We start from the raw sequence: 21931 nt of genomic DNA on the forward strand, positions 1-21931 counted from the left end.
GGTCCTACATCGAATGTCGAAGGATATGTCCCCAAATGGCCAAAGTAGATAGGGTTATTCCGTCAGTTGTTAGAAGAAAAACATAGGTCCTACATCGAATTTCGAAGGATATGGCCCAAAATGGCCAAAACGAATAGGACTATTCCATCAGTTCTCAGAAGAAAAACATAGGTCCTACATCAAATGTCGAAGGATATGGCCCAAAAATGAGACTCAAGGCTGCCGTGACTTGCTAAAAGATAACAAACAAGTATTGTGATAAGAGAGGCACACTTACTCCCGCCGTTTACCCGTGCCAAATTAACCAAACACTTGGAAAACTATAGGTTCTATGACTATCTTAGCTCTATGACTATCTACCTTAGTTCTACTGCCCTAGGAATGACGCATGGGCAGATAATAGATAGAGATATCTATTAACATTTGAACTAACGTAATTTTTATACAATCCTAATAAGGGGGGTTAATGTCAGAATTAAAAGATAAAGGATAAAGATCCTCCAGAGCCATTGCTGGCGCATAGGGCGTCAAATCGACGTTTCAGTTGCTGGGTATTTTTACAGGAACACATAGCAAGCATGTCGCCCAACCTTGCTCCGACAGGGATCGAACCCTGGGCCCCGTATTGCCAAGCAGAGCACCAAATGTCAGAATTGCCTCTCACTCAATTGGACTATCTGTCTTGGCTTTTCCTACAATTAGCCATGACTTGATGTCCACAACTATTCGATTCTAATTCAGGAAATAATAATAATAAACAATAACAATAAACAAGGGAATATTTTTCCTGACATCGAAAAAAAAAGTTTTCACACTCTATGGCACAATATTAATGTCTAAAACAACAAATTGTTGCGAAACCTGTGCTAAACTATTAGATTTGCTAAACAATACTCAATATTGTTTTATGGCACAATATTGTTTTAATATGGCACAATATTGTTTGTTGTAAAACAACAAATTGTTGCGAAACCTGTGCTAAACTATTAGATTGCCCCTTAGTGGTAAAACATTTTGTGGCAAATTTAAAATAGTATCGCCAATTCGCGGATCCCTCTCCCACTATTTATGAAATTCCGGCTATTTCCCTCTAGCACCGTTGAACAGAAGTTAGCGCTGGAAATTTCCGCATTTGCCAAAAATTTGATCCAAACCCCCTCTTTTAAAAATCCTGGATCCTCCACTCAGTAAAGTCAGAAGCCATACCTGTGAGATGGGACAGTAGCGAACCAATTCGTCGGCTTACCCCCTTTATGCTTTCACAACCATAGGTAACATAGCTTCACCTCATCTTTCAAAGTTGATCAAGCTACTGAGAAATATACAATGAATCGCTTAAACAGGCTCGGAATGATTCCTGCTCATTAAAGAAGAGACTTAATGACCTGTCCAGGGAATTTTAGGGATAAACAAGAGCTAAGAGCTCATATGGCACTTGTGACGAGGTCAGAAGAGCCAAGAGCCAAGAGCTCATATTGTATGAGCTCTTGGCTCATACTGGTCGGGATTATAATAAATGCTCTGAGTCACGAGGTCCTTCTAAATATTGAAATTCATTAAGATCCGATCACCCACTCGTAAGTTAAAAATACCTCAATTTTTCTAATTTTTCCTCTCCCTTCAGCCCCCCAGATGGTCGAATCGGGGGAAGCGACTTTATCAAGTCAATTTGTGCAGCTCCCTGACATGCCTACCAATTTTCATCATCCTAGCACGTCCAGAAGCACCAAACTCGCCAAAGCACTGAACCCCACCACCTAACTCCACCAGAGAGAGCAGATCTGGTCCGGTTACGTCAATCCCGTATCTACGACATTTATAAGCGTTTTGCGAGATTCCCGTTTTCCCCCTCCAACTCCCCCCAATGTCAAAAGATCTGGTCGGGATCCGAAATAAGAGCTCTGCGACATGAGTTCCTTCTAAATATCAAATTTCATTAAGATCCGGTCACCCGTTCTTAAGTTAAAAATACCTCAATTATTCTGATTTTTCCAAATTAGCAACCCCCAGCTCCCTCAAAAAGAACAGATCCGTACCAATTATGTCAATCTCGTATCTATAACTTGTACTTATTCTTCCCATCAAGTTTCATCCCGATCTCTCCATTCTAAGGGTTTTCCAAGATTTCCGGTTTTCAAGATTTCTGTTTCTTCCTCCAACCTTCTATGTCCCCAGATCCGATTCGAATTGAAAATAGAGCATGTGAGATATAAGATTCTTCTACATATCAAGTTTCATTAAGATCCGATCACCCATTCGTAAGATACCTCGATTTTCACGTTTTCCAAGAATTCTGGTTTCCCCTCCAACTCCTTTCAATGTCACCGGATCTAGTCGAGATTTAAAATGCGAGTTTTAAAGCACAAGATCCTTCTAGATATCAAATTTCAGTAAGATTTGATCTCCCGTTCGTAAGTTACAAATACCTCATTTTTCTAATTTTTCCGAATTAACCTTCCCCCCAACTCCACCAAAAAGAACGGATCCGGTTACGTCAGTCACCTATCTTGGACATGCGCTTATTCTTTCCACCAAGTTTCATCCTGATATCTCCACTTTAAGCGTTTTCCAAGATTTCCACCCCCCCCCCCCCTAATGACACTGGATCCGGTCGGGATTTAAAATAAGAGATCTGAGTTTCGAGGTCTTTCTAAATGTGAAATTTCATTAAGATACGATCACTCTTTCGTAAGTCAAAAATCCCTCATTTTTTCTATTTTTTAAATTAACCCTCTCCCCTAGCTCCCCCAAAGAAAGCAGATCCGTTCTGGTTATGTCAATCCCGTACCTAGGACTTGTGCTTATTTTCCCCGCCAAGTTTCATCCCGATACCTCCACTCCAGTCGTTTTCCAAGATTTTAGGTCCCCCCCCCCCGCTTCCCCTTCACCGGATCAGGTCGGGATTTAAGATAAGAGCTCCGAGACACGATATTCTTCTAAACATCAAATTTCATTGAGATTCGATCACTCCTTCGTAAGTTAAAAATACCTCATTTTTTTAATTTTTCAGAATTAACCCTCCCCCCCCCCCAACTCCCCCAAAGAGAGCCGATCCATTCCTGTTATTTCAATCACGTATCTAGGACTTACGATTATTTTTACCACCAAGTGTCATCCCGATCCCTCCACTTTAAGCGTTTTCCAAGATTTAGGTCCCCCGAACTCCCCCCAATGTCACCGGATCCGGTCGGGATTTGTAATAAGAGCTCTGAGACAAGATATCCTTCCAAAAATCAAATTTCATTAAGATCCGATCAATCCTTCGTAAGTTAAAAATACCTCATTTTTTCTAATTTGTCAGAATTAACCCTAGCCCCCCTAACTCCCCCAAAGAGAGCAGATCCGTTACGGTTAGGTCAATCACATAGGACTTGTGCTTATTCTCCCCACCAAGTTTCATCCCAATCCCTCCACTCTAAGCGTTTTCCAAGATTTTAGGTTCGCCCCCTCCAATTCCCCCCAATGTCATCGGATCTGGTGGGGATTTAAAATAAGAGCTCTGCGACACGATATCATTCCAAACATCAAATTTCATTAAGATACCATCACTCGTTCGTAAGTTAAAAATACTTCATTTTTTCTATTTTTTCCGAATTAACTGGCCTCTCACTCCCCCCCCCAGATGGTCAAATCGAGAAAACGACTGTTTCTAATTTAAGTTGGTCCGGTCCCTGATACGCCTGCCAAATTTCATCGTCTTAGCTTACCTGGAAGTGCCTAAAGTAGCAAAACCGGGACAGACAGACCGACAGAATTTGCGATCGCTATAAATCACTTGGTTAATACCAAATGCCATAAAAAAGGAACAAAGTGGGAAGGCATTTTGATTGTCATTCATGGTCAAAACATTCCTTTGCTCATGAATCACAAGCGGTGGTTAAGTCACCCTCAGAACTATCATATTCACGAGCCTCGGGACGAAACTCATTTTGAGTTTCATCTGACGCGTGGGAGACGCGTCAGATGCCTTTGTTTTTCCATTTTCTCTTTGTTCAAACTTTCAGTTATTAAAAAAAATGAATATCAATTTCAAGACTAGAAGCAAGTAAAAATACTTTATATGACTTGAGCTGACAAGGTAACTCAGTCACTGCTCCGACTTCTTTGAGAGGTTGGTGAACTTGCTTGTCAGGTCGAACTTCCTCTTTCGTATGTTCTTTTCAGCCCACTCTTTTTCTTTTCATCTTCTCGCGTTTTTTGACACTCCCTAAGGAATAGGAATTGACCAAGGCGATGTCCATGGATTCCTTTGAAGCCACCATTCTCTATATGTGATTGGTGGCCTTTTCAAGAAGGCATCAACAATTGCTGTTTTTTGTTTTTCAGAGGCCCCCTTTTCTTACAATAATGCCTCATGTCTACCTAACTCCTTTTTTTTTCCTAAAAATGTCAACTAAGTTTCAGAAGCTTGTTCTTTGCCTTGCTCTTCACATAGTCTTAGTATTTTGATCAAGCCAACCTAGTCAAAGTCAAAAACTTTTTGGGAATAGGAAACCTTTCGGGTTTGCCTCGTCAAACCCGATTTTGTCAAATTCGTCAATGTCCCGATTCGTCAAACTCGTCAAACGCACATAGCTTTGCATTAAGGATTCTTTCCGACATGGCGGCTCGGTTCGAAAGAAGAGGTCTTCCCGAGAGCGACAAACCTCTCTCTACATTAGCAATGCCATGCGATAATGTCAACGCAGCTTTTACGAGCTTTGACAAAAGTATATACTTTTGCCCACCAAAAGCATCCATCATAGAGAAGTTTTGATTCCTGTAATGGTCGACGCGTGATGGCGTTGGTTGTACATAGTTCTTGGCTTGAAGCAATATCCACTCAATTTTAACATCGTCCAGGCCCCTAAGCACTTCAAGACGACTTTTAGAGGAGATGGGGCACTTTTTGATCAAGTGTTTGGCAGGTGCCTTGAAATGCCTTCGCACCCCCTTGTCTTTCTGCCAAGATGAGTTCCGGTCCATCCAACGCAAGCTCAACCTCCTCACCTAGAATAGTGTCCTGCAAATAGTTGTCAAAGTTCTCAAGCAAACTGGTAAAAATTTCATCAGCAGACATGACAATGTTCGGTTTCAGAAGTCTCGCTAAAACGGTGAGAATCGTTCTTCTGAAATACTACTACTAATTTTGTAAAAGGCTCAGACGATGAAAACACGAATTCGAGTTCTGCAAGCATATATTTTCTTTTTTTGGTAGCTTACAATCTTTAGGTACTTTGCTAACGACACGACATTCTCCAAGCGTTTTTTCGATGGCACGTAAAGCGAAAAATACTTCAAGAGTATCACCCACCTGATTATTACTTTTTAATCATCTTATTTATTATTTTTCTTTCTGAGCTGTAATAGCGTAACCAACAGACCAGTACAATAGATTTGTGAAGAAACTAAATTATCTAAAGTGGGTCTTCCAAATACATTATGCTTCAGTTTTCAAAAATATCATGTTCCCAAAAATGTAATTTTATGGACTTCTGGGAGATTTAAGGGATTTTCTACATAAAAAGGGACTTAGAAGGGACTTTAACCCAAAAAAGCGACTTTTGGGACTTTTAGAGACTAATTCCGAACAATACTTAAACAAAGGAAATAGGAGGAGCTTTTATAGGCGCCATAAACCTTGGTAACAGATATTTTTCAGTTTGATCATACTGTCAAGATATGTGTACTGTACTTAGTCAATAAATCGAACTTTGTACCTGGATTGCACAACACATCAGGGCATGACCCTCCTTCTTCTTTAGAAGGCTTTTGAACAATTCCTTACGGACAGCCCCATCTTTCATATCCATGGTGGTTAAGTCCATAATTTCAGAAACACCACCGGTGAAGTCAACTAGGGCATCACTCAAATTCCCTCCATCAAGGGATTCGTAACATCCATTAAGCTTTGCATACGCTTTTTCCAATAAGGCACACCTGGTGAATGAGAAAAAAAAAAACAATCAACTTAGGATTTAGCTAAGGAGTTCCAAACACATTGTCCATGGTCGCAGGAGAGAGAAAATTGGGAGGGGGGACAATTGTCCTCTGTCTTTATTCAAGATGCCTTTTTTGAGTTACTTTCATTGAAAAATCCTTTTTGGTATTTTCATTGGAAAAAATAAAACAAAACAAAATTACCCCTCCCCTTAGACATTGAAAAATACATTTTCCCCACCTATATTTTCAAAAAATAAAACAAAACAAAATTGCCCCTCCCCTTAGACCTTGAAAAGTACATTTTGCCCCCCTATATTTAAAAAAAAAACATATATATATATATATATATATATATATATATATATATATATATATATATATATATATATCATGAAAAGAGAAATCACCAATGCTACAGCACAAACACAAAAAAAAAAAAAAAAAAAAAAAAAAAAAAAAAAAAAAAAAAAAAAAAAAAAAAAAAAAAAAAGAGACAGAAGGAGAAAAGGAAGACTGTTTTCCTAAATTAGTGATTAATATAGACCAGCACTTGAATGAGGCCTTAACCCTACTCATCCATACAATCACATAGGTCAAACAGCATAGCCACACACAATCAACCATAAAGAATAATCCATGGACAGGCAGTCATGTCGTCAATAAGTATAAGTCGTCATTTACCGAACAATAGAAAAAATAATATAGACAAATAATTCAGAGGCAACACCCAACATAAGGGCTCATCAGGAGAATACACTGGCCTATATAGGGTTTCGCCACTCTAAATTCTCTACCCAGCACAGTGTTGTGGCTACCATAGAATACCCATGGCATCCCCGCGTCAGGTATCACCCCCAAAATACATGCCTATGAAAAAAAAAAAACCAGCAAATGTAAAACAACCAAGTAAAACCAAAACAAGCTTATCCTGTTAATATATCCCTCCCTTTAGCAACAATAGGTAAACTAAATATTATAAATTTTACCAAATCACAAATATTAACACATTGCAAAAAACCTGAATGAACTAAACAATTATAGAATTCATCTTTACCATGTGGCTAATTTTTTAAAAAAAATCCGCTCAATTAGAAACACAATTCAAAATAAATGGCGCTGTGACAACATTTCTCGAACCTCCGAAATTAGTTAAAAATTTCTTTAAGTATTTCTAGATAATTCTTTTGATATTTATTTAAAAGTTCGTTATAATGAAAACTAAATTTTTTAAATTGCCAAGTTAATTTATTTGCAGAAAAACCTCTTGATATCAATTTTTGGCTTAAGATTTTACATCTATTTTTAAAATCAATATAATTACTACAAATCCTTGCATAACGAAGTAACTGTGAGAAAAACGCTGAATATGTGATATTTGAGTGTATATTACTTTCAGGGAATGGGAAACTAATCACTTCAAAATCAAAATCATCCGTTTTATTATACATTTTAAAACTTAATTTATTATTATCACAAATATTAATATTTAAATCTAAGAAATGATCTTCATGACCAGCGCCATGACTAGGCTCAAGAGTAAGCTCTGATGGATATATATTTTTAGAAATATCAATGAAATTCTTACAATTTAAGACCAAAATATCATCTAAATATCTTTTATTATTTGACAAAGCATGTTTTAAATTAATAGGATTATTCTTATCCATCATATATTTATATTCTAGTTGACTTAAAAACAAGTCAGCTATAAATGGGCTGGCATTCCCCCCCATGGGAATTCCCATTATTTGCTTGTACAAATCACCCCCAAATCTTATATAAGTATTGTATAAAACAAATTCCAATAACTCAAAAATCATATCCAAGCTGTAACATCTCAAGTTAACTGTAGTATTAAAGCAGTTTGTCCATATGGCTTTTTTATTATAACTGTCTATTTTTAAGAACCTTTTACTAGATAAGAGGAAAGATTTCTTTATAACAGTTTTTAAATTATCAAACACTAAATTAAGTGATAAATTAGTATACATTGTCGCAAAATCGAAAGACTCAATTCTTTTAGCTGAAACCATTGTTAAAGAATCTATCACCTGCAGTGAATTATTAACACTCCAATATGGATTAAAATTCGAAAATTTTTTAATACCAGAACAATAGGTTTTAAGTTTATTTACAATTTCCTTTAAAATTAAAGAGAGGTCAGTAGCAGCAATGCGGGTTGGACATTTAGCTGCTCCAGCAATAAACCGTGGTTTAGGGGGATTCTTATGAAATTTTACAGTCCAATATAGGAAAGGGAACTTTTTATCATTGTCATTTATTTTAATATTAAAATTTTTAAAAAGTATTTCTTCAGTCTTTTCAATTAAATTCTCATCCTCTATATTTACCTTTTCATAAACATTAGTTGTGCATAACTCCCTTTTTAAGATATCACAATACAGCTTCTGACAAATTATGGCAAAATTATTATTAGCTTTATCCACTGGCACAATTACAAATTCATTCTTTAGATTAGCAATTGCTTGTTTAATCTTCGCATTATAAAATAATGATTTAATGTTACTATTTTTTACGTTAGAATATATTTTATTTCTTACTCTACTAATAACTAAATTCTTCCAACTTTGAAAACTCTCTTTATTTTTATTCTCTTTCTTACACCACTTATCAATAAATAAATCAAAATCATTTTCCAAGCCATCAAGAACACTCGATGGTTTCAGATGATGAGAAAGACGGAAATTAGCCCCTTTATTCATTATAATTTGAAGATCATCTTGCTTTATTATTGACAAGTCCCCTGTTATAACATGTTTGTAAGTAGGATTTACAAATGGGCCAAGTTGCTTACAATTACAAACCGGTTTCCAATTTATATCGCTATCTAGTTTGTTTAGTATTAAATTATAATTAAAAATAATTTGCCCAATAGTTTTTGAAAATTTATAAGTTAAAACTGGACTATCATTATAATTTAAATTACTAGGAAGGGCCTGTTTCACATGCCGCTGATTTAAAATTTCTGGTAAATTAATATCTTCAATCTGCTTACAAGTAAAATTAATAGGTAAATATAATCTGTTATCCTTATTACTAATCTTATCGAACTTTTTCTTTTTTGAAATAAATTTCGTTTTAGTTAGAATGCAAATTGTATCACATATTACTTTAAAATTATAATCAAGAGCTGTATTATTCTTAACAATCCAGAAAAGTTTGATTAAATTCCTCTTGGATAAATTATTTAGACACTTTATTACAGAAATCATACCCCTAGATTCAAGTAGCTGGCATAGACTAAAAAAAATATGTTCTTTTTACTGGCTTAAAACTTCAAGCAAAAGAACCAATTAGGTGGAATTTAACTGTTGCTCTTTTCCCTTTTTAAAAATTTAACAAGGGAACAGAGGAGAGCCAATTACGTTTTGAAGAGGCGGGGCTACTCAGCTTTCCTTTCTAATATACAACGTGATTGGCTAGTGAAATACGCCACAGACATAAATAAATGCAATTAAAGCACCTTTTTTCCATGCAACCATAAAAAAGTAAAATTTCATATTCTCTCTGCTATAAACTTACCAGAATTCATTCCGACTTTTGGAATGTGTAAAAATTAGCTTTCCATTACAGGTTGGTAGCATATCATCAATGACAACGTCAATCCAGTTTCCAAACCTCCAAAAACGAAAGTGGAATATCCCCTGGTGTAAGGCAGGGACTTCTGTGTCCCACTCCTGCTCCTTATAACTCGGGATAACCTGAAAAAAATAAACATTTAAGGGCTGTAGTTCTAACTAAAAATTGACAACAGTTTCGACGACAGCACCATCTAATAACAACCATCGATTGTGCATTTAAAGGGGTAAAATAAATCAATTTACTAACAAAACTTAAGACTACTAGTTTCCACAGATCATAAAAACACGGTCAATAATGTTAACAACAATCGTCGATTACAACATCAAATTATAACGATTATAACGTTATAACGATTATTTAAATTATAACGATTATAACGTTTAAAATCTCAAAGTCGAAAGCACGAAATTCATTTATACAAAGCTGGGACTACATTCCTTTCATATGTATATGCAATACACATATATGTCACTGTACATATATGTTGCTATACAATACATATATATGTTACATATATGCCATACATACATATATTACTGTGAATGTCCAAAATCTAGTTAATGTCAACATTTGCCGAGGAATATAGTCAACTTTTTCAGTCTTATTCAAGCTTTGATGGTAAAAGGTAAAGGCATGCTGGATTACGTTAAATTGGATTATAAAGCTCAGAAATGGGTTAAAACCTAACCCAACCTAACATAACCTGTCATCATCAAACCTTGCATAAAACTGAAAAGAGTTGACTGGCAATGTTGACCAAGCCCAAGAAGAAGAAAAGGTAGTTCGGACATTCACCAGTGAATGCCGACATTCACCAATTTCGAACATTCGCGGTGACACATATTTTTAACACATACGCAAACACCTAAATTTAAGGCCTGTTTATACATACACTGACATATACATTTAAGGCCAGTTTCCACTGTCTTAACAAAAAGTGGTTAACAAAAATATTACGACATTGCGTTTCCGCGATCTAGCAGAAAATTGTTGCTCACTTTTGTTAGTAAAATCATCTAACGTTTCGGAACGTTGTTGGAAACGTTAATTAGCCACTGAGCAAAGAATTAAAATATTTGAGCAAAAAAATTGAAAAAAAAAATTTGCTCACTTAAGGAATAACTGAAGACGACTTTGTTCTTTAGTTTTTGCATTTTTTTTTTGTGCTTGCTTTAAAGTTAGAAAGCCTACTGTTTTAAATTTGTTTTATTTTTATATTTTTTTTTTCTATTTTTGATTACAATTGAAGGTCCCATTCACAAATTCTCCACTTAAATATCTTATATGAGATAAATATCTTTCTGCGAACCAATGTGAGCTAATAGAAAATTGATAGAAATGCTTAAAACAGGTCTACGTAAATATTTCACGCCCAATGCTTTTACCAGGCGACAGAAAATCCGGCTTCAGAAGCGAAATTCAACTCTAATCTAAATCCAGCTTTAATCCCGAGGTTATCCTTCGTATTTTATCACATGATTAGGACATATCTTGTTCCATAATTCGCTAAGGCATTCGCTAAGACACTGCAAACTTTTATTTTGACCACAATTTTTCCGGCCGGAAACCTATTTTAAAAATCTGATCAAAACACTTGTTCAATAATCCATCAACTTCAACTAAAACTTTGAGGTTTCAGCTTTCAGCTTTTCTTTCAACCACAATTTTTCAAGCCGTTTATCTGATCCGGAATAGAATCGAACCGAATATTCGCCCTTTTGCCTAGTGCTTTCACTAGGCAGTGGAAAATCCGGTTTCAGAAGGAAATTTAACTACTATCAAAATCTAGCTTTATACACAAGCTTGTCTCACATATTTTATTCCACAATTCCTTAGCACCAGCTAAAACACCCCAGACTTTTCCGCCTGGAATTTTTTTTTATCTGATACAAATCAAAAGCGAACCGAATATTCCCCCCTTTGCCTAATGATTTCACCATGCGACAAAAATCCGGCTTTACAAGCGAAAATCAACTCCTATAAAAATTTAGATTTGCACACAAGCTTCTCTCAAGTGGCATATTCCAGGATTCGGCCTTACCTTGTGCCACAATTCCTTAACGCCAGCTAAAACGCTACAGGCAGCCACGAACCAGCAGTTTCCGAGCATACCTTGGTGCACGTCCGACGCGCTTATACCTTCTACAAACAGATTTGGATTGCTACACAGTTCCTGTAAGAAACAAAAAACGTTAAGCGCGCATTGATAGAAATACTTCAAGCCTATTTAACACAAAAAAAAACTGCTAATTAGCTGTAAAAAACAGGGGACCAAGCCCGTATCCAGGGGGTACATGGTTCAAACCCCTTCCCCGAAATGTTTTTTCGACTCGTAACAACATAACAAAAATGTATATATGCAGATTTTTTATGCGTTTTTTTAGTTTTTGCAACCCCGTTCCCCCCGACGATACTTATCTCTCCCTCGCGAGCAAAAATCCTGGATACACCCTTGCTGGGATAATACATAAATTGCCCCAAGGCAACAGAAAACATATTGTTCTAAAATAAAATTCGTGTTTTCGACAGCGCCCGTGATAAATTTAAAGACAAACAACCCCATCGCCTCATCCCCGCCATCTCAATTACCTCTCATTCACGAGCAAAAATCCTGGATACGCCTGGGGACAATATATAAATTGCCCCAAGACAAGTAAAAAATTACTGTTCCAAAATAAAATTTCATGTTTTTGACAGCCTCTGTGATAAATTTAATGACACATAGCCCAACAACTCATCCCCGCTATCTTTGTTCACTTATATTTATCATGATATTTCGCAGCAGACTAATAAATTGTTGCTGAAACTCGTGAAAACAAGTTGTTTCGGTTCATTTTCAATAATAATGAAAATAACCAACGACTAAACAGCGGGGGGAGGGATGTCTAACAAAAAAAAAACAGCTGCTAATTAGCAGTTAAAAAACAGGGGACCAAGACCGTATCCAGGGAGATACAGGGTTTGAACCCCCTCCCCCCGAAAGGTTTGTTCGACACCTAATAATATGACAAAAATGTATATAAACAATTTCCTTATACGATTCTTTTTTTTTACAACCCCGTTCCCCCGACCACAATTACCTCTCATTCACGAGCAAAAATCCTAAATACGGCTTTGCTGGGGACAATATATAAATTGCCCCAAGACAAGTAAAAAATTACTGTTCCAAAATAAAATTTCATGTTTTTGACAGCCTCTGTGATAAATTTAATGACAAATAGCCCCAACACTTCATCCCCACCATTTGTGTTCAGTTATATTTATCATGATATTTCACGGCAGGCAAATAAATTGTTGCTGAAACTCGTGAAAACAAGTTATTTTAGTTCATCCTCAGTAATAATGAAAGCAATACTGGGTTTAAACCTTCCCCCCCCCCAAAAAAGAGGAAAAATGATATTTTTTACTACGAACAAAAATGCATATAAATAAATTTTGATGGTTTTTATGTATCCCCCCCCCCTCGAAACAAAAATCCTGGATACGCCCTTGCTAACTGCATACAATTAAACCTTACTGTTAATTCAGTAATACTACAATTAAGCTTATTGGTCCAATGGCACTAGTTTTATCCATTTATTCCTCCTTTCACTCCTTCCAATAAACCAATTTTTCTCTGTAACCAATGACTAAAAATGTGAGGGGGGGGGGGGTGTATGAACTGGATAAAAGTTTTGGCATTGCTTCAGAAAGTATTTCTTAGAGGTATATGAAAAAAGAAAGAGCGAACAAAAAAACAGTTATTATGTGACAAGACGGTGATTTGCTGAAGTTGGCAGCCTTAGATGGCCACTTTTCTTCACCGTGGTTGGCAAAATTATCGAAATTAGATATTAAGAGCGACAGATAACCATGAAAGGCAAAACGTCCTCGTGCAGGGTGAGAAGTATAAAAAAGGCCTAAAAAGTAGAAACTTAACAGGAGAGAGCAAACAGTTAAGATTTGAACAGACTTGGGAGGAGGAGTATGTACAACTGTGGCAACCTTGGGTGTTTTGGGACTGCAAACATTTTTCAGCAGTAGCAGTAGTGTAGGCTTTTAGTACAAAATTGATATACAGTACCCAGAGCAAAGTAGCGAAATGTTTCTCCAAACATGACGAACATTTAATAGCGCGCAATTTGGGAAGTTTCACAAACCATCAAGCCACAGTTTCAGTTCATACTTGGGTTTCCATCGAAAAAATTGTAATTGCGCCTGTGCAAAGACGAGGTCATAAAGCTTTTGTGGTTTTAGATGGGTGTCAAAAATCTTCAATGGAAAGTATAGGACTTTTCGCTACTGTATATTAACTCTACTGTGACAGTAGCGATAAACCGTTAATAAAAGTAGTGAAAAATGAAATAAGTGAAATTAAACCATCAAGGAATAGGGGTATTTTGTAAACCTTTATGTTTTATGTAATCAAAAAAAAATTGGCACAAAGTAATAAAACTTCAGCAGAAGCAGTAGTGTCGGCTTTTAGTACAAACTTGATATACAGTAGCCATAAACCGTTACAGTAGCCGTAAACCATAAGCCATAGACCGTAAGCCATAAATCGTTACAGTAGCCGTAAACCATAAGCCATAAGCCATAAACCGTAACCCATAAACCGTACAGTAGCCATAAGCTATAAACCATACAGTAGCCATAAAACAGCACCCATAAGCCATAAACCGTAAGCCATAAACCATACAGTAGCCATAAGACATAAATCGTAAGCCATAAACCATATAGCAGCCATAAAACAGTAGTCATAAGCCATAAACCATACAATAGCCATAAAACAGTAGCCATAAGCCATAAATCGTAAGTCATAAACCATAAAGTAGCCATAAAACAATAGCCATAAGCCATAAACCGTAAGCCATAAACTATACAGTAGCCATAAGCCATAAACCGTAAGCCATAAACAATACAGTAGCCATAAGCCATAAATCGTAAGCCATAAACCATACAGTAGCCATAAGGCATAAACCGTAAGCCATATATATATATATATATATATATATATATATATATATATATATATATATATATATATATATATATATATATATATATATATATATATAAACGCCTTATCTTTCTTTAACCAATTAAGTATTTTTTCTTTTTTAACCAAAACCAATTAAGTATTTTTTCTTTTTTTTTTTGTATTTTAGTTGCCGCTATCCTTTCCTTCTGTTTCATTCGTCTTAATCCTTTTTTGTTCACTTTCTTTGATCCAGAGGCTACCTCAGAGAATAAGAGTGATCACTTGCAAAACATCTTGTGACTCGTAAGCTTTTTGAGTCTTTGATTGGTTCAAAATTTTACACGAACAATCCAATCAGGTTTTAGAAGATATAGCTGTAAGCCGTTTTTATATGGACCAGGCTTACGAATTTTTGCAGAATGTGCAGCTTTGGTAATTTTTTCGCAAACATTAACTGTTTAATCTAATTTTAAGTTTATTAATTAGAAAATATTTTATTGGTACCTGACACGTAGAGGGTTATCGGGTCAACATGGGATCGTTTTCGACAATAATTCCTATCATCAGAATGAAAATTTAGCCCAGAACTGAAGCACACAAAGTTCCGTGCACCTTCAAAAAGATCCCCCCCCAGCCCATCTTAGGCTTTTAACGATTCTTCTTTAAATTTCACGTAGCTTTCATATGAGTTGTTTTTCTGTCTGTTTGTTTTTTTTATTTGCTCCTAAAAAACAATAAATCACATGTGCTTGCACGCAAAGATAATATACAAATCAATAAGGTAGCTTTAAATTATTTGTAGCTTTCATATAGCTTGCCTTTTTTGCTACTTCGAAAAATTCCCCTAATCCCAACACTAAAAAAAAATTCCGCGTTTATTCTACTCAATGCTTCATACAAGCAAAAGATTACACATATATGAAATCTTTATACAAGGCTATATGCTACTTTCGCATTAATTGCCTTTTTATTACTTTAATGAATTCCCCATACCCCTAAAGAAGAAAAAGTCCCAGCAGTGGGAATAGTATTTCTATTATTTTGGAAAGTTTCCTCATGCAGCGTTTTCAATTCAAGATTCTAGCCATTTTTCTTAAATGAAACGCCATCTATACTTATTTCTAATAGCAAGTGTTAGGGTAAAACGTGTCCTAAGATGTGGCGGGCACTAGCCATCTACATCAGTCCCAGCAAAGTTTCCATACAAAAAAGTTCATTTACGAAGGAACTTTAAAAATCATCAATAATTTTCAAATAGCTCGCCTTTCGCTGTTTTGACAAATTACCTTTATCCTAAAAAAAATTAATAAATCATGTGTTTTTCACACCCAAAGTTAATATAAAAATAAAATAAGAAATTGTAAACACAAAGCTCCCATTTCATATTGAATTCCCCAAAACTCAAAAAAAAAAAATCACGTGTTTTTCGGAGCCAAAGTTAATGTAAAAATAGAATAACAAAATTTCAGCATATAGCTGGCATTTTTCGTTCAATTTATCCGAACCATTAATTTTTTTTTTTTTTAATCACACATTTGTCCAAGCCAAAGATCATATACAAAAGTAATAAAAAAAAAAAAAAAAAAAAAAAAAAAAAAAAAAAAAAAAAAAAAAAAAATCACAATGTAGCAGATATTTTCAATCTAATTCCCTTTAACAAAAAAAGGAAAAAAATACATGTTTTTCCCAAAATAAATTCATATATAAAATATATCAACTAAATTTTGACATACAGCCGACCTTTTCCATTCAATTCGTCCATTTAATTCCCCCTGATAACAAAAAACGAATGAAATCACATGTATTTTGCAGCCAAAGCTTATATAAAAGTAGAATAACAAAATTTCAACGTATAGCTGGCATTTTTCATTGAATTTACCGGATCATTACCAAAAAAACAATCCCTATTTCGTACAAAAGTAAATAACAAAATTTCAAAATATAGCAGACATTTTCAATCTAATTCCACCTAACACAAAAAAGAAAAAAATTACTTGTTTTTTTCCAAACTAAATTCATATACAAAACAGTTAATTGAATTTTAACATACAGCCGGCCTTTTGCATTCAATTCGTCCATTTAATTCCCCCTGATACAAAAAAACAAAAAATCAAATGTTTTTTGCAGCCAAAGTTTATATAGAACAAGAATAACAAAATATCAACATATAGATGACATTTTTCATTCAATTTATCCGAACCATTACCAAAAAAGAAACAAATAAAATAGAAAATTCACACATTTGTCCAAGCCAAAGTTCATACACAAAAGTAAATAACAAAATTTCAAAATATAGCAGACATTTTCAATGTAATTCCACCTAACACAAAAAAGAAAAAAAGTGTTTTTTCCCAAAATAAATTCATATACAAAATAGTTAACTAAATTTTAACTTACACCCGGCCTTTTCCATTCAATTCGGCCAGGAGGCCTCCGTGTGAAAAATAGACTAGCTCCATTAGCCGGGAATAAAGGGTCTGTGAACAAAGTTCCACTTCTTTCATGATGCTTCTTTAGCTTGTAGTAATCTTGTTTCTTGAATTTTTCCAACTTTGCCCTGAAATAAGCAAATTTAGTCCCGTTAGCCCTTAAAACTACTAAAAGAAACGGTAAAAAATACAGTCACATCTAACAACAAAAAAATATCAAATGAAACTATTGATGAATTTGTCGAAAACATATAGGCCATATAAACTTATAGGCCATTTTCCGCTGTCCGACTGCAAACTAAATGTGAGAGGCAAATCTTCTTGCCTCTTGCCTCGATCAAATCTATCTAACCATACAATTTAACAAAACTTATAATATTCTGCAATCTTACAAAACATATCTTAATTGAATTTAAAATAAAACAAAAAGGGACGTAGTTCTCAAAAGGAAAATCTACGTTTTAGAAAGTAACGAGCAAAATATTTTCTTGATATGCCGACGCAATAATCTTCGAGGAAGGGGGGAAACGAAAAATTACGGGTTCATTCTGGATCAATTTCTGAATATAGTAAGCGTTACCATGTTCAAAACTAAATCTAACCTGGTGATTCAATGGGCCTTAAAACATTTTGCGATCTTAAAAAACACGTCTTAGTGGAATCTAAGATCAAACACAAAGGAATACAATTAAAAAGTAACGACTTCGTTTTTTTTATTGTTATTGTTTCGATTGGGCAATTGGAAACAAAGAATCGCCTGTAAGATTAGGGAAACAGTACCAGGAATTGAGCGTCGAACCAGGAATCGGAATAGAACTGGGAATCAGGCGTCGCTCGGTAAAAAAAAGGACATTTTTTAAATCTCTTTCACAAACAACACTTTTTTCATTGTAAAAAGTAAAATAATAGGGATGTTGGATAATTGAGTATTGGTGACGTCATTCGGATGAAGTTTATTTTTCCAAAATTAAATAAGACCCCAATGAAATTTTTGTAAAATTGTAACCAAGCTAAATCGTTTTGACATAGCGTTAAACGAACGATTATTCTGTTGAAAACTCAAAATATTATTCCCTAAATTTCTTAATGAAGGCTGTGGAAAAACGGCTTATGAGATAAATCTCAAAAACCTTTAAACTTCCTGATCCCAATTCAATTTTAAAGTTATTTTATGGCGGTCTTAGAATGAAATCGTTCTGCTGCTCGAAAACTCATGTGGAGAAAAGAAGACTAAAAATTCGAGCACCGCTTTATCTTAATTAAATCCAATTAAAAAGTATTCTTACTTTAAAATATTGTATTTATATATTTGATAAAATTTAATCTTATAAATACATCAAACTTGTCTATTCAAGGAGTGTATGGGGCACATGGACCATTCTATATGGGAGCAAAAATTTCTACAAAATAATAAAAGATCTCCAAATTTAGGTTTTTCATAGAATATAATAATTTCACTCTGGTTTTACGAAAAATAAAACTATACTCAAAATGAAAATAGATACAAACACAATACAAATGATTATCAACAAGAAGCAATCAAATAATTAATACCAATACATAAAAACACTAAATAACAAAGACAAACAATGGAAACAGTAAATACCAAGAATAAAATCAAAGACAGAGAAAAGACTATCAAGAAATAAAAAAAGAAAAGGACGTTAAAACTTCAAAAGAACAGAAACCATCTAGTATATAAGGATAGCTACAGCCTTCCATTGCCACATAATTCAAAGATTTTATGAGACTTATTTGCCGCTTCTCTTAAATTGTAATATTGCTCTTTACTTTTCATAAAAGAGTTATTTTGATAATTATTTAACATTAAAAAAAAATTCTACAGGTTTCTAATGGTTAACGTTAAAAACATCTCTTGCTTTGTACTCGTGACGTCATGACCAAAAACTGATATGACGTCATGCTGAGTATATATTCATATGCAATAAGCGGAGCGTTTTAGTTTTTCATAGGAATTCCAAAGCAAAAGGAAGTAGACATGTGAAAACTAAATGAAGAAGACCTTAGTTGTTTTTCTTTGGTAAGTAAGGTTGTTTTATTTGGTATGTAAATTTTGCTATTTCAAAGTAACTGTCTTCAGTATATTATTAACTCTTTCTCTTTTCTAGGTTCTTTCTCGAGGTACTATTGGAGGAAAAAGTAAGATATTTGGTAAAAATTTTGCTATTTCAAAGTGACTGTCATTAGTATATTATTAATTCTGTTTTCTTTTTTCTAGGTTCTTTCTCGAAGCACTATTAGAGGAAAAAGTGGGATATATGGTAAGTAAATTTCGCCATTTCAAAGTAACTGTTTTTAGTATATTATTAATTTTATTATATTTTTTTAGGTTCTTTCTCGACGCATTATTGGGGGAAAAAGTGGGATATTTAATAAGTAAATTTTGCTAATTCAAAGTAACTGTCTTTAATATATTATTAATTCTATATTCTTTTTTCTAGGTTCTTTCTTGAAGCACCATTGGAGGAAAAAGTGGGATATTTGGTAATTAAAATTTGCTATTTCAAAGTAACTGTCCTTAGCATATCAATTCTATTTTCTTTTTTCTAGTTTCTTTCTCGAGGTACTATTGGAGGAAAAAGTGTGATTGTAAATTACAAGTATTGTAAATGTCTTTAGTATATTATTAATTCTACTTTCTTTTTTCTAGGTTCTTTCTCGAAGCACTATTGGAGGAAAAAGTGTGATTTTTGGTAAGTAAATTTTGCTATGTCAAAGTAACTGTCTCTAATATATTATTAATTCTACTTACTTTTTTGGGTTCTTTCTCGACCCATTATTGGAGGAAAAATTGAGATATTTGGTAAATAAATTTTGCTATTTAAAAGTACCGTAACTGTCTTTAGTAATATTATTGATTCTATATTCTTTTTTCTAGGTTCTTTCTTGAAGCAACATTGGCGGAAAAAGTGGGATATTTGGTAAGTAAATTTTGCTATTTCAAAGTACCGTAACTGTCTTTAGTATATTATTAATTCTATTTTCTTTTTTCTAGGTTCTTCCTTTAAGCACTTTTGGAGGAAAAACTGGGATATTTGGTAATTAAATTTGCTAATTCAAAGTAACTGTCTTTAGTATGTTATTAATTCTATACTCTTTTTTCTAGGTTCTTTCTCGAAGCACGATTGGAGGAAAAAGTGGGATATTTGGTCAGTAAATTTTGCTATTTCAAAGTAACTGTCTTTAATATATTATTAATTATATTTCTTTTTTTCTAGGTTCTTTTACGAGGCACTATTGGAGGAAAAAGTGAAATACTGGGTAAGTACGTATTGCTATTTGAAAGTAACTTTCTTTAGTATATTATTAATTCTGTTTTCTTTTTTCTAGGTTCTTTCTCGAAGCACTATTGGAGGAAAAAGTGGGATATTTCGGTAAGGAAATTTGCTATTTCAAAGTAATCTCTTTACTTTTCATCAAAAAGTTTTTTTGATAATTATTTAACATGAAAAAAAAAAACTCTACAGGTTTCTAATGGTTAACGTTATAAACATCTCTTGCTTTGTAATCGTGACGTCATGATCAAAAACTGAAATGACGTCATGCTAAGTATAAATTCACATGCAATACGCGGAGCGTTTTAGTTATTCATAGGAATTCCAAAGCAAAAGGAAGTAGACATAGGAAAACTAAATGAAGAAAGCCTTATTTGTTTTTCTTTGGTAGGTAAAGTTGTTTTATTTGGTAAGTAAATTTTGCTATTTCAAACTCACTGTCTTTTGTATATTATTAATTCTGTTTTCTTTTTTCTAGGTTCTTTCTCGAGATACTATTAGAGGAAAAAGTAAGATATTTGGTAAGTAAATTTCGCTATTTCAAAGTCACTGTCATTAGTATATTATTAATTCTGTTTTCTTTTTTCTAGGTTATTTCTCGAAGCACTATTAGAGGAAAAAGTGGGATATTTGGTAAGTAAATTTCGCTATTTCAAAGTAACTGTTTTTAGTATATTATTAATTTTATTTTGTTTTTTTTAGGTTCTTTCTCAACGCAATATTGGGGGAAAAAAATAGGATATTTGGTAAGTAAATTTTGCTAATTCAAAGTAACTGTCTTTAGTATATTATTAATTCTATATTCTTTTTTTTAGGTTCTTTCTTGAAGCAACATTGGCGGAAAAAGTGGGATATTTGGTAATTAAATTTTGCTATTTCAAAGTACCGTAACTGTCTATAGTATTTTGTTAATTCTATTTTCTTTTTTTTTAGATTCTTTCTCGAAGCACTATTGGAGGAAAAAGTGGGATATTTGGTAAGGAATTTTGCTATTTCAAAGTAATCTCTTTACTTTTCATCAAAAAGTTTTAGTTATTCATAGGAATTCCAAAGCAAAAGGAAGTAGACATGCGAAAACTAAATGAAGAAGACCTTAGTTGTTTTTCTTCGGTAAGTAAAGTTGTTTTATTTAAAACAAGTAAAGTAAAGTAAAGTGAAAAAGTGGGATATTTGGTAAGTAAATTTCTCTATTTCAAAGTAACTGTCTTTAGTATATTATTAATTTTATTTTCTTTTTTTAGGTTCTTTCTCGACGCATTATTGGGGGAAAAGGGGGGGATATTTGGTAAGTAAATTTTGCTAATTCAAAGTAACTGTCTTTAGTATATTTTTAATTCTATATTCTTTTTTCGGGGTTCTTTTTTGAAGCAACATTGGAGGAAAAAGTGAGATATTAGGTAAGTAAAATTTGCTATTTCAAAGTAACTGTTTTTATCATATCAAATCTATTTTCTTTTTTCTAGTTTCTTTCTGGAGGTACTATTGGAGGAAAAAGTGTGATTACAAGTGTAAATTACAAGTATTGTAAATGTCTTTAGTATATAATTAATTCTATTTTCTTTTTTCTAGGTTCTTCCATTAAGGAATTTTGGAGGAAAAACTGGGATATTTGGTAATTAAATTTTGCTAATTCAAAGTAACTGTCTTTAGTATGTTATTAATTCTATACTCTTTTTTCTAGGTTCTTTCTCGAAGCACCATTGGAAGAAAAAGTGGGATAT

At 33.8% G+C, this 21931-nt stretch overlaps 1 protein-coding gene across 1 annotated transcript in view; it reads right to left on the reverse strand.

Moving 5' to 3' along the window:
* Window positions 1-21931, reverse strand: part of LOC136040332 (calpain-5-like) — a 100946-nt gene that overhangs the window by 46494 nt on the left and 32521 nt on the right. The window contains exons 2-5 of the mRNA XM_065724573.1: window positions 16883-17042; window positions 11567-11698; window positions 9466-9644; window positions 5700-5919 (exon numbers count right to left, since the gene is read on the reverse strand). Of these exons, the coding sequence (XP_065580645.1) occupies window positions 5700-5919; window positions 9466-9644; window positions 11567-11698; window positions 16883-17042 (691 nt within the window). The remainder of the gene's footprint in view (window positions 1-5699; window positions 5920-9465; window positions 9645-11566; window positions 11699-16882; window positions 17043-21931) is intronic.

Source organism: Artemia franciscana, chromosome 20, assembly GCF_032884065.1.
Source record: "Artemia franciscana chromosome 20, ASM3288406v1, whole genome shotgun sequence".
NCBI lineage: Eukaryota > Metazoa > Arthropoda > Branchiopoda > Anostraca > Artemiidae > Artemia > Artemia franciscana.